This window comes from Pinus tabuliformis, chromosome 5_1 (assembly GCF_031772625.1).
Source record: "Pinus tabuliformis cultivar Carrire ecotype Pingquan chromosome 5_1, CPIR1, whole genome shotgun sequence".
NCBI lineage: Eukaryota > Viridiplantae > Streptophyta > Pinopsida > Pinales > Pinaceae > Pinus > Pinus tabuliformis.
In genome coordinates this window covers 152,102,040-152,122,581 of record NC_142305.1, presented here as the reverse complement: position 1 = coordinate 152,122,581, position 20,542 = coordinate 152,102,040, and the positions used below count along the sequence as shown (strand labels likewise).

The following is a 20,542-nucleotide window of genomic DNA, read 5'->3' as shown; positions in this document are numbered from 1 at the left end:
TGAAGGTATTGAAAGCCAGAATAGAGAGTTTGTCTTACAAGCCCTAGAGAAAGATCACCTGCATTAAGGCAGGGATAGAAGAGATCAAACAACATCACAACCATCTGAGGGTGAAGAAACTTGGTTCTAGCATCCCCCCATACTACTTCGGGTGAGACTTTGATCCGCACTCCGCGGGCTGATGCCGAAAGGGCAAATAGTGTAGGGATTTGTTTGGCTAATTAATGCTAAACCTGGGTCAGGCCTCCTCAAGCCAACAAATGGTTCCGTTGCCAGGACCAGAATCTGCATAATAGACGTGTGATGTCATATCACTAGAATCCAACTAAGAAGGAGATTGGAGACTGGTTGGATAGAAAGATCCATGAATTCGTGGAACAGGGGAATAGAAACCCGTGACTAGCAAAGGAACAATGGTTGGACTGATACCTGTATACAGAGATCCACGAGATCTTTTTCTGCTCTTTCCCTATTGAGCTATACGAGTGGATCGTGAAGCTAGCAGATAGCTAAGGAAGGTGGAAACTTGACGGACCTATTGTGTGGACCCCAGAACTAGTGCGAAGGTTGGAAGCATCGAAGGATAAGTTCACTCACACTGTTGATCATTGGGTTGATCACGAAATAGGAGTATTTGTGACTAAATTCGCGGTCGACACCTCAGTTAGCTATAGCGAGGTGGAGCGACGCTTTTTCAAAGGACCGCGAGGTAAGTACGTAAAATCTTTGAATACCTGGATTAAAATGGTGTTGTACGAAAAACGGGTTATGCAGCTACCTTGATGTTCGGGACTATCCGAAGCAGAAAAACTTATAGGAATGAAGGAAAAAAGGGTCTGGAGTATAGCCCCTTGATTTCACCTCTGTGAAGTGACAAAGAAGGGATAACGAAGGTTTCTCCGCGAAGTGCTATTCAGTTAATAAGACAAGGATTCCCACAAATACCACCTCCACCCACACCACCTCTGACTTCACCACCATCGCCTCCAGCTTCACTCGTACCACCTCCACCTCCACCGTGGTTCAGTATGGAAAATATAGTGAAGTTGCCTTTGTTCAAAGGCTTAGGAAATGAGGATCCAAACCAATTCTGGTTTGTTGTGAGGGATGTATGGTAAGCTCAAGGTGTTATAGATGATCATATAAAGAAGGCGACACTGGTTAATGATCTGTAAGATCGCACGCTAACCTGGTATATTAAGTACTCTAACGATAACCCGAATGTTGGAGTAGCAGACATCCAGGCAACACTAAATAGGGAATTTAGTAGGCCTAAATCTGAGGCGCAGTTGATTGTGGGATTCAAAGAGATCGCGATGCAACCAGGCGAGACGCCTTGGGAACTAGATCAGAGGCTGAAATGTACAATCCATGAAGCCAACATGAATTTGACAGATGGACAACATTGCGAGTGGTTTGTGGCTTTGCTACTACCACACTTAAGGAGTGTGTTGTCGCAACATAAGATAACAACTCAGGTAGAGGCCTTGGAGATTTCCATGAGACTACATGAGACTTCGATGCAACATCCTAATCTAGGAGTTCGATAGATCCATGTACAATTGAAGAATTTGTGCCTTGAGATGCAAAGTCTGAAGCAGGACAGGATGGTTCGACCAGAGGTATGCGAGGAGGTATGGTTCCTGAAATGCAAGAGTCAGGGTCATGACAAATACCATTGCCCGGTCTTTGAAAATTACATTACAGGAAGAGGACCGATGCCTTTAAGGCCAGAAGCTCAAGCAGGACCTAGCGTAGGGCCTGTATTATGGTGCGCTATCTGTCAGGTAGCCGGAAAACATGCCACAGATAACTGTCACTTACTACAGAAGTATGTACAAGCACCGCAACAGTTGTTCTACAACTTTTGTAGGTCGGTAGGACATGATGAGCATATTTGCAAGAGATATGAATTGATGATGGATAGAACTCCCGCCTATAGGGTTCAGGCCGAAATGTAGCCCCTTGGCTAGAATGCAGGGATGGTGCGGACGAGGCTGAGGTGGAGGAGGACCTGGTAGTGGTCGAGGACAGTTGATTTGCTACAATTGTGGAGGACCAGGACACTATGCCCACGATTGCACTAATCCAACGTGTCCATCGTGCAAGTATTGCACACTGTTTGATCATGAAATAGAAGACTATCCTATGTTGATAGCTAGGATACGTGAGAAAGGGGCGCTACCACCTCCACCGACTCAAAACTTGCAGATGATGAGGTCTGAGCCACGTGAGGAAGATCCAAACATAAATATAGTGCTCAAGAGTGGAATCGCGACAGGAGATGACAAGGGGAAACAGAATAAGATAGTACATGGGTTCGCAAAGCCCTAACAAAAGAGGCTGAGTTCGATTTGGAGCGTGCTTGTGAAGCCTTCATGGAAGCTAAGAAGAGCTTTGCTGAGGCCTCCACCTCAGGAAGCAAGGATAAGCCTGAGCCAGAGATGGACCCCTCTATGCTCACAACTTTCCTGGAAACCTATATGAAGTTACTGCGTGATAGTAAGGCTATGAAAAGGTTACAAGAACTCATTAATAGATGCGCTGGAACTGCACCAGGTGAGCTTCCCGTAGTACGAAAGATTAACAAGCATAAAACAAGGATGGGATGAGAGATGAGACTGACCGCACAGTGAAGAGAGTATGAAATGGATTAGGTCATTTTGGACCTGGGGTTAGATGTGAATATCCTACCAAAGTAGAATTGGGAGTGAATGGGGAGACCTACGCTAAAATGGTCTCTGATTCAGCTAAGGATGGTGAAACAACAGAAAATAATCCCCATGGGGCCGCTGCAGGGAGTGACTGTGGATATTGAGGGAGCGAGCGCGCTGGACGATTTTGAAGTAATAGAGACAGTGGATGACAAAAATCCCTACCCTGCACTCCTGGGAATTGACTGGGCTACTGATATGAACGGGGTGATCAATCTGAAGAAGCGAAAGATGATCTTTGAGAATAAACCGCTGTGCATAATAGTACCCCTTGATCTTGCTGAAGGATCGCGCTATAATGAACTTGTCCATGATTATGAGAGTGATGACGACCTGGAATGTATCTATAAGATAAAAGCACGAGACCAAGATTGGGTGAATCCCACCGCGGATGGATGGATTACATGGGATTGCAAGAGTTCATGCACTTCAGACTCCGACGAAGAAATAGAACGCTGGCAGAATCGGTTACATGAAGTAACTACACTAAATTGCAACATGATGACACGGTCGTTGTGATGTGTGTTATCAGAGGTAAGAAATATGCCTATTTATGATGGTCTAAATGAGGTAGATATATTTTTGGATGCATTTGAAAGGGAGGTACTAGAAAAGCAGCGCTTCCAGGCCTTGGACTGGGCACTGCGTGCTACACTTGCAAGATGGTGGGGTACGCAAAAGGGAAGCTTTGATGATTGGCACGAATGTAGGAGGATGATGAGAACACAATTTGGGAAGCCTAAGATGTGACTGATAGACAAGTATGATGGGCAGAATGATCCGCGCATGCATCTGGCCAAATGGATGCAGGCTTATGGAGAAAATCCCCAACCTGAGTGGGTGCACCTGTTCTGTCATACCCTGGACGTTATCCCAATGAATTGGTATATAGAAACCGAGCTTTTCCATGGGACATGTGAATGGGATATCCTGCGTGAAGTATTCATGATGACATTCAATTTTGGGGACGGGTTGGACAGTATTAATGAAGCACTACAAGAGGTGAAAGCAGCTATCTTTAGGATACTGCAAGATCCTTTAGACCTGATTCATCCTGAATGGGCTACTCAGATGAGTCACGCAATCGAATGTTATAATGTAATTGCTGAAGCAAAGGATGAGGATCCATGGAATATTAAAATTACAGGAACAGAAGGCCACCGTAAGGTTCAAGGACCGTAGATTGAGAACCCTAATATAACCATGCCAGTGAAAACGAAACAAGTGAACATTGGTATGGAGGCAGAACCCAAATTCGCAAAGATTGGAGACTACTGTGACGACGTGACGGTGGATAAGGTCGTTTAATTTCTCTGTGAATACTAGGACTTATTCCCTACCAAGTTTACGGATCTGAAAGGAATAATCGGGGACCTAGGAATGATGAAGATCATGTTAAAGCTCGACGCGAAGCCAGTTAAGAAAAGGCCTTACCGTCTCAATCTGAAATACAAGGAGAAGGTTTGCTTAGAGCTTGAAAAGATGCTAGCGGCAGGCATCATTGAGCCTATGGAAGAATCTGATTGGGTAAGCCCAATGGTGGTGCAAGAGAAGAAGTAGAAGGATGAGATAAGGATATGCGTGGATCTCAAAAAACTGAGTGACGCTTGTGTGCATGATCCTTTCCCGACTCCGTTCACGGTTGAAGTGTTGGAAATTGTAGGCGGCTATGAAACATATTCCTTCACTAATGGGTTCTCTGGGTACCACCAAATCAAATCGCGGCGGAGGATAGGAGCAAGAAAACTTTTGCTACTGAGTGGGGTTGTTTTCAATACACTGTAATTCCATTTGGATTGAAGAATGCGCTTGCAATCTTTTCAAGCATGGTTGTTACGGAATTCAAGGAATTTATTCATAAGTTCCTTGAGGTATATTTTATGACTAGACTGTATTTGGGCTGGTTAAGCGCCATGTAGCCAGCTTATGCCTGATGCTAGATACCTATCGAAGATACCAGATCACGCTCAATCTCAAGAAGTGTCTATTTTGCATTCCTTTTGGGAACCTATTGGGGCATGTGGTTTATAGATAAGGACTGATGGTAGACCTTGCGAATATCGAGGTGATACTGAACTTGGAAGCGTCAAGGAGTGTGAAACAGCTGCACGCTACTCTGGGACATACAAGATATTACAAAAAGTTTATCAAAATCTATGCCCAGATCACCTTGCCTATGGAAATTTTTTTGAAGAAGGATGTCATGCTCTGCTGGAATGATGACTGTAAGAAAAGCTTGGATATATTGAAAGAAAATATGGTTACCATGCTGATTCTTGTCTTCCCGAACTGGAAGAAAGAGTTTCATGTACATGTCGATGCGTCATGTATAGCGCTGGGGGTAGTACTAACACAGGTTGGCAGAGAAGGCTTGGACCATCCTCTCACATTCACAAGCCACAGATTATCCAAAGAAAAGAAGAACTATTCTACCATTGAATGCGAGGGGATAACTATGGTGTATGCACTCCAGAAGTATCGACACTACTTTCTAGGACGTCATTTTAAGATGTATACAGATCACTTGGTGCTGAAGTACCTGGTCAATAAGCTTGTGTTGGGGGGGCGAATCTGCAGATGGTTATTATTGTTCCAAGAGTATGATTTTGAAGTTGTTGTGAAGCCTAGACAATTGAATGCGGGACTAGACCATTTGTCGCGCATTGAAATAGGGGAGGAACCTACTAACTTGGAAGAAGGATTGCCTGATGCACAACTATTTTCAGTGCATGTCGTGGATGGTCATTTTGAGGATATAATACACTTCCAAAAAATAGGATCTGCACTGGAAGGATACTCTGTCCAACAAAATAAGGAATTAGTGGTGCGCGCAACAGATTTCTCTGTTATTGCTGGGCATCTATACAAGATGGGAACTAATGAGATATTGCGACAGTATGTACTTGAGTTCGAACAAAGCAACATCCTTGCGGACGCTCATCGGAGCGTCGCAGGAGGACATTATTCAAAGAGAGCAATCGCGCAGGGTTATGGTGGCCAAACCTTCATCAGGATTCAAAAGCATATCACAAGGCATGTGATTTATGTCAAAGAACGGGTAGGCCATCGTGGAGGGATGAAATGACTTTGAATCCACAAATGATGTTGCAACCCTTCAAGAAGTGGGCAATAGATTTTGTAGGACCCATTCAGCCACAAGGGAAGACAGGAGCAAGGTACATTATCTCTGCGACGGAGTATTTGGCTCGTTGGGCGAAAGCACAATCGATGAAGGATTGCATGGGCACGATGGCTGCAAAGTTCATATTTAAGCATGTACTGACGCGATTTGGATGTACAAGGATTTTGATGAGTGATCGTGGTACGCACTTCTTGAATGAGACGATCAGCGCACTGACGGAGGAATTTCAAGTATATCACCAGAAGAGCACACCTTATCACCCATAGGCTAATGGGACAGTAGAGGCATTCAACAAAGTGCTTGAAAATGCACTGACCAAGGTTTGTAATGCTCAGCAAAGTGATTGGGACCTACGCATACCTGCAGTATTGTGGGCTTATCAAACGACATGCAAGAAGTTGATGGGACAAACCCCTTTTAGGTTTGTCTATGGTGTGGAAGCCGTAATTCCTATGGAATACATTGTGCCTAGTCTATGCATAGCAGTGCTCACAGGTATGACGGATCGCGGAGCCCTGGAAGAGAGGCTCGTGCAGCTGGATGAGCTCGAAGAAGAAAGATTTTTGGCTGGATTTCACCAACAGGTCCAAAAGCAGCGTGAAAAGGCATGGCATGATCGACACATCAAGCTGCGCACATTTAAGGTAAATGATATGGTTTTTTTGTATGATAGTAAGTTTGATAAATTTCCAGGAAAATTCAGGATGCACTGGTTAGGGCCTTATGTTATTAAGGAGATTACTGACGGAGGAGCGGTACAACTGATCATGTTAAATGGAGAACCCTTCCCAAGAAAGGTGAATGACAGCCACTTGAAGCCATACACCGGTAGTCCAACCCTGTGACTAAATGAAAATAGCACAGTCTTAGCACTCCAGGCAGCTGAAAGGAGGCATGGGACTATAAAATACACTACCCTAGTTTTGGACCTGTGCAATTGGAAGATGGTGCGAAGCAAGAATGTGTCACTGGGTCCGTGACAGTGCGGAGGGAGCTGCACTACCCAGGTAGAAATCGCACAGGTCGGATGGTAAGTGACCATTAAATTCAATGTTCATGAAAAGATGGCAGAAGTGAGGCCAAATGGAGTGGGCGATCGACATTTAAGATGAAATTTATGGCTTAGATCCTTGAAAATCTGCTGCCAATCCAGCATTAATGAACCAATTTCGGGGGGAACGGTCGGATTTGAATTCAAATTTCCCTATAAATTACAAGTGGATGCGCAGTGAAAAACACTTGGCATTTTGAGAATTGATTTGTTGCGCTCTCAGGTGCACATGAACTGTGAATTCTTTCAAGACTTGATAGCGAGTCCAACGTTTGAACAATTATCAAAAGAGACACAAGCACTAGTGAAAAGTGTCATGTCAACCCGTGCAGAAGCTATGAACACCGAAGGAGTGGCCGCCGAGGAAAATGTGCAGGAAATTGATATGGGGACTGAAGTAGCTACCTTGGAAGTGGCCAAAGTATTGGCGGAGGCCCCTAAATCCCCGAGAACACTGAGACCGAAGCCAACCCCAACCAAGGAGACCATGAAATACAAGAAGGGAAAGCAGCTTACCATCCTGGTGCACGCGTTACTGAGACGAAACCCACCAAAGCCCACTACCAAGGAGAAAGGCAAGGCTATAAACCTAGAGGCAGAAGAGGAGGATATCGAAGACATCCCCATGGATGATGAGGATGTGGGAGTGGAAATAGAGGATGTTGAAGCTGAGGGTGCAAACCCTATTACACGGTTGCTGGAGTATGTCCCTTTGCATAAGCCTAAGTCCAAGGTCCCTGATCTGAAAATCACTTATGTATGATCTCAGTTAATTAATTCAGGTATTACAGACTCATGCGCTGGTGTGTGTGTCTATTATCTTAGGCAACGAATCAATAAGATTGCAAAATAAATAGACACTGGAAAATAGTAAGAGAAATACAGCAAGCAAAATGCAAAATGCAACAATTTAATAAGGAGTTCACCCTATCCTCCAGGGCTACATCTCCAGTCCAACTTTCAGTGGTGGCCTTCTTTTATTGTGTCTTTAAGCAGAGTTTTACAATGAGGAGCTCAATTTGAGTCTCCTAGAATAGATGATGCTTAGTAGGGTGGTTCTTGGATTCCCCAAGCCACTAGAGTGCATAGACTCCCCCTTACCAAGTCTCGACCTCAAATGGTCTTAATGGGATGAGTCTAATTTGGTACTCAGTTCCCCGAAAAATATCCTCACAGGGATTGCTTGAACCTCTCAAGCCTGGTTTTGTCTACTGGATGATGCCTTAGCTCTGCAGGTCAACTCGGCTCTCTGTTCTCTGCTTCGCTTTCTGTTTTCTCTATCTCACTATTTCCTTCTTCCTTTTTTTCTCTCTCCTTTGTTCTCTGTCTGTTCATGGCTTAGAGCCAGTCCATCCCTTGACTGTTCGCTTCCTCTTCCGCCTCTTCGGATCGCCTACAGTTTTCCACTTGGAATTCCCTACCTCAACGTCATCTCCACTGTGTAATGTCTCACAAGGTGGTGGCCACTTGTCCCTTCATGAATTGAGTGCCAACTCTTCCTCAAACAATTCGGTATTTCGGTTACCTTGTGAAATGATTCATCCGCTAGGTCAGCGGTCGAATCGGACTTCAAACCTTATGCGCTGTAGCTTATTTTCTCCTTTTGAATCCAGTTTCCCATCGGGCGCAATCTCTGCCATTAGATATGGGGCCTCCAGATCCTACGGTTATTGCTCTTATCGCACAATTGACTTGTTCGAACGTTAGCCCGTGATGAGAGCGGTTTTCTCTCTCATCCGCCGGACACGCGTCATCCAATGTATGGAATCACTCGTTCTCCTGACAAACCCGCTTACTGCCCGAAACGCCTCCAATATTCCGCCGGTTTTGGAGCGTGGGACCCGCCTTCGGTTTTAATGCTTTTCCCATGGTTCTTCGACTTCCCTTGTGACCATGTGCTCGGGGATTTTCCTTCTCGAGGGGTTTTTCCCAGCGATCAGAAACAACCTCTGTTTTCTGATATGGATTTCCCAATTGCTAGTTTGCGCCACTACGTAGTCTCCATGGGCCTTGGTCAGCACGCTTTGACCAAGGTCCTCATTGTTCCGTGTTGGCTACAAACTGCCACTGTCCAAAGGTCTTCCTGATAGCTCATTGTTCACAAGTTTTTGAAGCTTGTCATGATTTGATATAGTCATAGAACTCTGATAATTTTCATGGATCCAATTCGAATCACGACCTTCCCACTGAAAAAGATTTTGGACCACCAAAAGTTGGTTTTCAAGCATCGACTGAGTGAGGGTACAATTGTCTCACTTGTCCAATCTCTATCCATTTTGCACTGCTCGACTTTGAACCCTTGAGCCCAACTCTGAGGTACTCAACATCTCCCCTGCGCATCGTCTTCACCTTCCTGTCAATAACAGTGTCTTCCTGCAATTCATTAAGATATTCAGGTAGCAGGTCATCAATAGAAGGCAATTGAATCTGCTCTTCGGGATCCTCAATTAGTGAAGGTTCAAATAATCTCAAGCTATCTGCATTTACGATTGAGTAGATGTGCATGTAAGCTGGTAGATCAAGGCGAAAAGCATTCTCACCAATTTTCTCAAGTATCTTGAAAGGTCCATACCTGATAGGCTTTAGCTTTTTACCTTCACCTTGCATTCTGTCCTTGCTGATATACAACCAGACTTGATCACCAACTTGGAAACTATGCTCCATCCGATGATTGTCATGCCTTCCCTTGTATTTGGCTTGGATTTTTCCAGCTGTTCTTGTACTGCCTGGTGGATCTCTTGGATTTGTTCAATGAACCTAGTTGCCCTGTCCACATCGTTGTGTCCCTCAACTGTTATGTCCTTACCAAAGACAAAATCCAAGGGTGACCTGGGTGTAAAACCAAAACAGGTCTCAAAAGGAGATCTTTGTGTAGAAGAATGTTTGGCTTTGTTGTAAGCATGCTACACATAACACAAATGTTCATCCCAAAGCTTAGGATGCTTGCCGCAATATCCTCTGAGTAATTAGATTACTGTCCTGTTGACTACTTCTGTCTAGCCATTGGTTTGTGGATGGAAAGTTGTGCTTTTCCTCAGTTTGGTGTCCATAAGTTCCCACAGACTCGACCAAAACTTTCCCACAAATCAGGTGTCTCGATTAGATATAATGGAAGTGGGTACTCCAAAATGAACCCATACATGTTGAAAGAACAGTTTTGTAGATTGTTCAGCTGCAATCTGTTTATTACAAAGTATCAAAATACACATTTTTCTAAACCTATCCAAAACAACAAATAGATAATCATGACCTTTCCTAGATTTGGGCAATCCTCCAACAAAATCCATGGAAACACTTTCCCAAGGATGAGAAGGAACTGGTAATGGAGTGTACAAGCCTAATTTTCTATTGCTGGGCTTGCTTTTAGCACACATAGTACACCCTCTTACATATCTAGAAACTATCTTGTTCATTTTTGGCCAATAACAAAACCTTTACGGCTGTGAAACTATTTTACTTACCCCAAAGTGACTTGATATTAGAGAAGTGTGTGCTTCTCGAATTATCTTTACTCTTTCAGTTTGTGGAATGCATAGCTTCCCACAATGATATAGGAGTCGGTCCTTAATATGATAGTCCAATTCTTCTACTCATTTTCCTTGACTTAAAGTTGCATATACATCTTTAAAGTCTATATCTTGAGCATATTGTTCAATGTAGCTCTCATGTAACACAGAATTATGCTTAAGTATAGTAGATGCATTTATAATGGGTCTAGATAACATATCTACAACTTTATTGTGTATGCCCTTTTTATATATGATGACTAAATGAAACTGTTGTAGAAAACCCATCCATCTATAGTGTCTTGATTTGTGTAACTTAGTTTGGGAGTGTATATATTGAAGTGGTTGATGATCAGTATGTATCACTGTCTCTTTGCCCATTAAGTAATGTTTCCACTTTTTCACACTCTGTAGTAATGCATACAATTCTTTATCATATGTAGGATAGTTAACTACTGCAGAATTAAATGTCTCAGAATGATAACATATGGGTTTACCATGTTGTATCAACACTGATCCCACGGCATAGTCATTGGCATCCGTTTGGATCTCAAATGGTCTTTGAAGATTAGGCAGTGCTAGTACTGGTGCTGTACTAATCTTTTCTTTCAAGGTGTCGAAGGCTTTCTGCTGTTTGCCTCCCCACTGAAACACCTTGTTCAATCATGTTAAAGCATGTAAGGGAGCTGCAATTAAGGAAAAGTTAGAAATGAACTTTCTCCAATATTGTGCTGCGCCTAAGAAGCTCCTAACTTCTGTAGCAGATTTGGGTTTAGGCCAATTTACAATGACTGCTGCCTTAGAGGGATCTATCTTCAATTCACCACCCATTACTATATGTCCCAAATAATTCAAAGACGTTTTGCCAAATTCGCATTTTGAGAGTTTAACAGAAAGTTTTTATCTTTTCAAAACATCTAGTGTCTCCTTAACATGCTTTAAATGTTCTTCCCATGTTTTGCTAAATATCAGAATTTCATCTAGATATACGATAAAAAAATCATCAAGAAAAGGCCTGAGAACATCATTCATTATTCTCATGAAAGTAGCAGGAGCATTAGTTAAGCCAAAAGGCATAACCAGCCACTCATACAATCCCTGCTTTGTTTTGAAAGCAGTCTTCCATGCATCTTGTTCTACAACTCTGACCTGATGATATCCACTATGCAAGTCTAACTTGGAAAAATAAATAGCTTCTTTCAATTGATCTAATAGATCATATATGCGAGGAAGGGGATAAGGATTTTTTATTGTTATCTTATTTAGTGCTTGGTAATCAATGCACATTCTCCACAAGCCATCTCTCTTTCTCACCAAAATGATTGGAGATCCAGATGGTGATGTGCTAGGTTTGATGAACCCCTTCTCGAGCAACTCCTGCACCTGCTTCTTGATTTCTATGTTCTCTAAAGAAGACAACCTGTGCATTCCAATGGTAGGCAATGGAGCATCTTGCTACAAATTAATTTCATGCACTATTTCCTTTTTGGGTGGCAGACCTTTAGGTTCTTGAAACAAGATATCATACTCTAAAATAACTCTTTCTAAATCAGCTTGCTGTTTAGCATCACATCCCTCAAATACATTGGTTTTATCAGGTTTCTTTTCCTTTACAACCATCAGTAAAAATTGTTTGCATGAGTTTATCATTCGTTTCATCTGCCTTGAGTTTATGAGAGTATAATTATTCTTGAGCGTATGAGCTCTTACAAAGTATCCGATTCCATCTTTAACGAGTAGATACTTGTTCTCAGCTCTATAGAAAATAGATTTTCTGTCATGCAAGTAGGGACTTCCTAAAACAATTCCACATATATCCAAAGGAATTATCTCTAACTCAACCTCATCTACAAATGCTGACCCAAAAGAAAACTTGAGTTTGCATTGTCTAGTCACTTGTAGTTATGCTTTATCACTTAACCATCCTAATGGGCATGGTTTCTTTTGAGGTGTAGTCAGTAATCCCAACTTATTTACAATTGCTTCAGAAATTAAATTTACTTGTGAGCCACTATCAAACAAAGTATCAATCTTTTGTTTTTTGGAAATAACTCGAATATGGAAAAGCTCATGTTTTTTTCTCTCATTTTCTTAATCAATAGTAGATTGTGCAGAATTACTAGTAGATGCTTCAGAGTTCTTACCTTTTATGCCTGTGGCTGCAATGGTTGTTTCATCTCCTGAGTCTGATCCCAACTCTTTCTAAATAGCTGCAGCAGTCTTCTTCTTCTTGCCCTCAAATTTTTGAGGTTTCAGCTCCGGATGTAGAATCCAATAGTGCTCATCATCATGCCCATCCGTCTTACAGTGAGTGCATGAAGACTTGCTTTTCTATGCAGTATTGGCCTTCCTTTCTTTCCATTTCTCTTTTCTTTTCTCCTTATTCTTGCTTGCAGTGGATTGGGATGATCCCCCAACTTCTGGGTTTCCATTCTTTCCTCTAGCTTCTAGATGCGTAGCTTGAACAGATACCTCATCTATACTAGTGGAATTAAACATGAGGATAGTGTGCCTCATGTAGCTGTGTGACCACCGATGTACTTCAACAGAGTCTCAGGTGAGTCTAATGAGATTCCTAGAATCAATGCTCTCTTCCTATATTCTTGGGTGTAACCTTGTACACTTTTCCCTTTCAATTGTCGAAGAGTTTTCCAGGTCATCATGGCTTGTTGCATGCAGGCCAATGGATAGAACTGCTTTTTGATTGCAGAAACAACTTCACTCCAGATAGAAAAAGTCTTACCATGTCTCTTCATGTCAGCTTGGGTCCTGCCTTCCCACCAAACCAAGGCAGTGCCTCCAAGGTGTAGGCTGGCTAGCTGAATCTTGCTCTTGTCTGAATCAATACTTTGCACTATGCAATAAACTTCAATTTGTTTGATCCAATTGTCCAACTTTTCTGCATTCAACTCTCCATCATATATTGGTAAATCAAATTTAACATCTAGTTTAATCAAAGATGTCTTCTTTTTATGTTCAGGGCTATTAGGAGGTGTGAGAAAGCTTTCTTCTTTCTCCTTGCTGTTTGAGTGGTCATGGAGGAAAGATTCTTCTTCTCTTTTATCATGTTTAGAGCCTGATGAGTCTTCATCCTTATGTTTTCTAAAATCCTTATACATTTCCTCTACCATGGACCTTATGGCCTGTAAACTATCTATAGATTGAGGGTCTGGCCCCACAGAACCTTCCTCTGACATTGTCTTCTGAGGATAGACTCTTCAAATCTCAGGATTAGTTTCGACCAACTCTCCTTCTCCTAATTTGAGCTTTGATCTAGTTAGAATTCAATAGCTAAATCCAGCACAAGCTTATCTAACCTTAACAACTCTAAGCTTTGATACCACTTGATCTAAAAATCACTTATGTATGACATCAGTTAATTAACGCAGGTATTACAGACTCATGTACTGGTGTGTTGTGTCTATTATCTTAGCCCACGAATCAATAAGTTTGAAAAATAAATAGACACTAGAAAACAGTAAGAGAAACACAACAAGCAAAATGCAAAACACAACAATTTAATAAGGAGTTCACCCTATCCTCTAGGGCTACGTCTCCGGTCCAGCTTTCAGTGGTGGCCTTCTTTTATTGTGTCTTTAAGCAGATTTTTACAATGAGGAGCTCAATTTGAGTCTCCTGGAACAGATGATGCTTAGTAGGGTGGTTCTTGGATTCCCCAAGCCACTAGAGTGCAAAGACTCCCCCTTACCAAGTCTCGACCTCAACTGGTCTTAATGGGATGAGTCCAATTTGGTACTCAGTTCCCTGACAGATATCCTCATAGGGATTGCTTGAACCTCTCAAGCCTGGTTCTGTCTGCTCGATGTTGCCTTAGCTCTGCAGGTCAGCTTGGCTCTCTGTTCTCTGCTTCGCTTTCTGTTTTCTCTATCTCACTGTTTCCTTCTTCCTTTTTTTCTCTGTCCTCTGTTCTCTATCTATTCATGGCTTAAAGCCAGTCCATCCCTTGACTGTTCGCTTCCTCTTCCACCTCTTCGGATCACCTGCTGTTGTCCGCTTGGAATTCCCTGCCTCTACGTCATCGCCACTGTGTAACGTCTCACAGGGAGGTGGCCACTTGTCCCTTCACAAACTGAGCACCAGCTCTTCCTTAAATGGTTTGGTATTTCGGTAACCTTGTGAAATGATTCATCCACCAGGTCAACGGTCGAATTGGACTTCAAACCTCATGCGTTATAGCTTATTTTCTCCTTTCAAATCCAGTTTCCCATCGGGCACAATCTCTGCCGTTAGATTTAGGGCCTCCAGATCCTATGGTTACCACTGTTATTGCACGGTTGAATTGTTCGTACGTTAGCCCGTGATGAGAGCGGTTTTCTCTCTCATCCGCCGGACACGCGTCGTCTAATGTATGGAATTTCTCGTTCTACTAACAAAACCGCTTACTGCCCGAAACGCCTCCGATATTCCGTTGGTTCTGGAGCGTGGGACCCGCCTTTAGTTTTAACACTTTTCCCACGGTTCTTCGGCTTCCCTTGTGATCGTGCGCTCGGGGCTTTTCCTTCTCGAGGGGTTTTGCGCAGCTAATTGTGCATCAGAAACGGCCTCTATTTTTTGATCTGGATTTCCTAATTGCCAGTTTGCACCACTGCGCGGTCTCCATGGGCCTTGGTCAGTGCGCTTTGACCGAGGTCCTCATCGTTCCGTGCTGGCTACAAACTACCACTATCCAGAGGTCTTTCCTGATAGCTCATTGTTCACAAGTTTTTGAAGTCTGTCATGATTTGATACAGTCATAGAACTGATAATTTTCATGGATCCAATTTGGATCAGTCCCAAAGTACATTGATGAAAGTAAGACTCCCCTGCAAACCCCATTGCTACCAGGTGAGATCACTTTTGACGGTTTGCGTTTGGCATGGGTTCTGATTTTGAAACTCGAAGACTGGGACTTGGTGGACCATGAGAAGTTCCCGCACCTGGCAGCCGAATAGTTGATGCACCGCATCATAGACACAAATACGAGGATGACTGCATTGGAGCTGCGGAAGTTGCTTAGAGGAGTAGAGAAGGCAGGATTACTCAACCTGCTATGGGTGTCACATTATAACCACACCCCTAACTCCCTCATTTCATCATTTGCTTCCTTGAGCAAGAAAATAGCCAGCTTAAGACTAGACAACTAATCATGGAAAAAGAACAAGCCAAGTTATTGAAACAGGTTGGAAAAGGCAAGGAGATCATAGAATCAAGAAATCCTAAAGGATCAAAAGGTACAAGAAAGAGGAAAAGGCCAAGAACAATGGGCCTAAAGAAGGCATTGCAAGAATAGCAATAACACATTTTGTTGAATAAAGACCTTCACCTAGAAGAAAGGATTGCACTAGAGGTTCATCAAGATAAAGAATATTGGTTTAATAGGGTGAATGAACACTTGGAGAAGCTCCTTGAGAAGGCAAATAGAGACAATCAATTGCTCAGACACATGGCGCATCACCATCAAGCTCAAAACATGATCGCCAATGTTAAGGTAAAACAACTTGAAAACAAGCCCAAGGAGGCCAAAAAAGAACCGAAGGATGAGGGAAACTTGGAGATTCTTGCTGAAGCATCCATGAAGCTACAAAAAACTCAGTTTTTACATCTTCCCACCAATTTTGAGCTAATTTTGAGCATTTTGAGTTTTTTGGAAAATTTTGGTCCAAATTCAGAAATTTGGCCTTTCTAGAAGCGCAGCGCCTTGGCACTGCGCTTTTTCCTCAGGCCTCCATTTGAGTAAAGGTATACATTTTTGGAAATTTCTTGGCATCCTCTAAAAAATTATTTGCCCCGATTTTGCAGAGGTGGCTTAGTTTTGGAGAAAATTGCAAAAAAGTGGCAAAAAACTAGCATCCTGGACCATTTTTTGACAGGCACTGTGCTTCTGGAGCGACCATGGAAGAATGAATTTTTGAAGGTCTTACCATGCTCTAAATTCAGAAATTCAAAATGTTTTGTAAACTAGACTTGAAGGTATAGTTGACCGTTCTCTCAGATTTTCATTTTGACCCCTAGAAGGTACCTAAAAATTAGCTCAAAGTCAGCATTGCGCTTTTGCACTTTTTGTGTTTTTATGTGTAAAATTTCTAGTTTCTAGTCTGACTTGGTCAAAGTCAAGATTCTCTATGTAATTGAAAACGTTACGAGGCTAGGTGATGTAGGCATGAATAAATGTATATCATAGGTTTTTTATGATGTTTATTAGGCCTCATAAAAGAAGAAAACTCCTAAACAAACTCTTGATGAGGTGTTTGAGTTGCGCCTTCTCACTCTCACCTGTCGGTTGAGAGAATCTTGGAGTCAATTCCTCCACCAAAGAATTCGACTCCTGAAGGTGGGAAGGTGGTCTAGGAGAGTCTATAAGTATCATTTCACTTCAGGAGAAGAGGGTTGAACTTTTTGTAAAGGAGGCTTGCATTGTAATCATCTTTCAGCTAATACAGATATAGGTTGCAGCTATTTTCAAGGAACTCTAGCCCAGTGAGTTCATGGTGCTTGTACTTAATTATTTTTGTTTTCTCATGTTCTAAACATATTTATCTACATTATATCTCTTCTTTCTATGAATGCCTTGTGATAAAATACTCAAAATTCTTGTTTTTCAAGCTCTGTTATCTGGTTTTCATGGTTATGTGTTTTGTCTTCCTAAGCTAATGAAATCATGTTTATTTATTCTCATTAGTTTCTTCCACACTATATCATCTATACTACACTGAAAAATACTCAAATTACACCATGGATTATGACATCTAGCTCCTTCTTATGTTTTCTCCTTTATTCCCACAGCCTAGAGCTACTTGTGGCTCCAAATCCTAAGTTCAACAAATCCTTAAAAAACCAATTTTTCACAAACAAATACACATATCTAGCCTAAAATTCATTTGCTTTAAAGTCATATCACTGATAAGAGACTTAGAGAGATCCCTCTCATGCTCAGTAGGGCTAGCTACTGAGCTAAAGTGGTTTGAGGTTACCCTTGTTGATTTCCTTTTTAGCCTAGGAGATTGTAAGGACTAACATTTTTGGCACCGTTGTCAGTGAACTAAAGATCATATCTTCCATGGGAAAGAACGACAAGGATTAGATCTGATTGTTGATGGTGAACATCGATCAGAAACAAGAAAGGTAATGCATCTTTCACCTGGCGACTCTAGTGTTGAAGAATACAAACGTTTATAATTTTCATGGCGACTTCACTGTTCAAAAACCGGTAGTTTGAAGAACTTCTTGGTGTCTTAATTGTTTTCAAGATGGATTCAACTGCTCGAAGGTATGCTCCTATGAATCGAGCTCATATTCCTGGTTTTTCGAATCGAATTCCTTGCATAGATTGGCAAAATAATTTGCCCAAATTCATAGATGGAAATGAGGATGAGGCTATTCTGCATCTAATTAAATTTCATTGGCATATACATAAGCTCGGGATTAAGTTTCATGAGGATTTTTTGATGAAAATGTTTATGGCTACCCTAGAAGGAAAAGCAAGATCATGGTATGAAGGATTGAAGCCATGTAGCTTATTATCTCTTAAAGAATTCCACACAACATTCTTTGAGTTTTATGGAAAGTATCATCATTCATTCTTGTTGTTAGAAGATTGTTGTGAATCCTGTGAAAACTTCATTTAATACCTTGAAGAAACTTTTGGTGATGAAGAATGTCTAGATTATGAGATCATAGAGGCCCTTTATGAATAGTATTCCCAACAAGAAATAACAAAGATTAGCTGCTTTGATACAAAGGATCATTCACAACACATGTCAACTCCTTCTTTGCTTGAAGATGAAACAAATCTGCATCCTAACAGTTAAGAAGAAATTGGTCCAAGTGAGAATTCTGAAAATGCATGTACAAAAAACTTAAGCAGTGAACCATCTAATGACAATGATCATCTACTTTTGCAAGGAAATAGTGAACAAGAAGTTGTTTCCCTTGATTCTTGTGGCAGTCAAATTGATATTCTTCCTGTTGAAGCACATGAGGAATCAAACATACTTGAAGTGGTCGCTGCATTTAAAGTTTTCCATGAGCATCCAAAACCCTGTCTTTTGGATGAGAGGTATGAAGATAGCCATTCACTTGTTCTTTCAGATTGTTCTTTCTCTGAGGTTTTATTTCAAGATCAGGTTTGTGAAGACCAAGATGAGGTTTCTGATGAAATGTATGAACAAGGATCTCTAGACACTCACCACTCATATGTCTCTCCAGCTCATCCATTTTCTGAAGCACTATTTCAAGGGCAGATTCATGCAAATCATAATTTTAAATTGGCATGTGTGAAGGTTTCAGACAATGTAATTATGGAAGAGAATAATCATCAAACATTACAAGCAGATTATGAAGAGGAGAGCAACGATAAAGAATAGGTTGTTTTAGAGCCACTTGCACATGATGGTCTTCCTCCATATTTAGAAAATGAAGAGTGCAATTGTACTTCCTCTGGCTTTCAAGATATGCTAATGTTCCAAATTATTATAGACCCTATTGCCAATTTATTGCAGCCATCTGGAAAGATGAATTTTCTTGTATTTATGGATCATGAGTACATGTTCAGTGGACACTTGGAGTTTCCTAGCTTTTGTTTGTTCTACCTGCTTAAGGAAGGTACAAGCAAAATTCAAGTAAGTAGCCACTTGCTGGATTGGTTACACTGGAGGGATCATTACACATGATTGTATATACATCTTCAGCAAGTGGGCGGTTATCATCAGGATTTGAAGCCTGAGGTGAAGGCCCTAAGATCCCGATGGTCTGCTGCCATAAGTAAGCTCAGTTAGTCTATTTTTTATAGTCAAGTCAGTTAGTTTTCAGTTTGAGTTTAGTATTTGAATTCCGACTCCACTTCCCAATGGATAAGGCTACTTGCTCTATAGTGTTCTTGACACCTCCAAGGAGATGTCATCCCCAGTTGGAGCCAATGTTAGTGTCAGTTTTGTTAGCCTATCACCTGGATCAAATATGCTCTTACAAGGTGTTGTTAGGGTGTCAAGTCAAATTTTTGTCATTTTAGTGAATCTTCAAATAAAAATTTGATCATTGGTTGTTGTGTCTAGGTCATTGCTGCTCCCTTCATTTACTCATGGTATTCATGACTCATCATGTTCATTGGCTTATTCGAGGTATCATATCTTCATTTAAGTGTCTTGGGTCATGAAATGGTTAAATTCCTCATTTTAGGTCATGGTCTAGGCTTTCACTCCATGTGTCATCACGATACCATATGTTTCCAAAAATATGTCCATCATGTGATTAAGTGGGTAAAGGGAGTTAGCATCTTAGGGAAGGCAAAATAAAGGTAAAGGTAATGTTTTATTTCAATTAAGACAATGTTGCAGTACACTACCTTGCCTAATCATTTCTCATAGGGACATGTTTTCTTCAAAATATGTTTCCAACCCAATGGAGAAGCATTTTACAAAAGTGAACGAGGTTTATGTCCATTATAGTCCTACGAACAAAAAACTCCTTCATTTTATGCACAGGTGTTATTATTTGAAATAAATTCCCAAAATACACTTGTTACAGGAGAGTTGCTGCACTTCTGGACATCTTGACTTCAAGATAGTTTTTCAAGGTTTTGGAACAGGTGGTGGTAGTTCTTAAGGACTCTATTATGTAGAAGACATCATAAGATTTCCAATGGTACCTTCAGATTGTTATTTGGATTAGTGGAAGGCATACAAAAGTTCTCTGCAAGTTGGCGTTGCACTCTTGTCAGAGAAACCCTGAGTTTTTGGAGTGACCTTGGGAAAATCAATTTTTATCCCTCATGGAGTGTCAAAATTACATGTGTGAGGTGTCCATATTATAGAAGACTTCAAGATATTTCCAAAGAGCTATCAAAATATCAATTTGGAGTCATTTAAGGCCCCCAAAAGTGGTTTGGAAGATGGCGCTGCGCTTCTGTGAACTACACTGCGCTTGTGCCAGAGCAGCCCAAAACTCATCTAAACTCACCCAAATTTTGATTTTGAAGCTTGAAAACCTATTTATTTCTATTCTAAGCTTGCTCACAAGTAATTATAAGTCTTTTTCTCACCTTTTTCCTTTGGCAAGATGAATGCAAATGCAAGTTCTCTTCATCTAGGGTTTAGGTGAAATTTTCATGCTGCAAGCACTAGTGTAACTGATA

At 41.5% G+C, this 20,542-nt stretch overlaps 1 protein-coding gene across 1 annotated transcript in view; it reads left to right on the top strand.

Annotated features, from left to right (window-relative positions):
- Window positions 1-18,776, top strand: part of LOC149163871 (uncharacterized) — a 55,168-nt gene extending 36,392 nt beyond the window's left edge. The window contains exon 3 of the mRNA XM_089429285.1: window positions 18,693-18,776. Within this exon, the coding sequence (XP_089285411.1) occupies window positions 18,693-18,776 (84 nt within the window). The remainder of the gene's footprint in view (window positions 1-18,692) is intronic.
- Window positions 18,777-20,542: the final 1,766 nt, after the last annotated feature.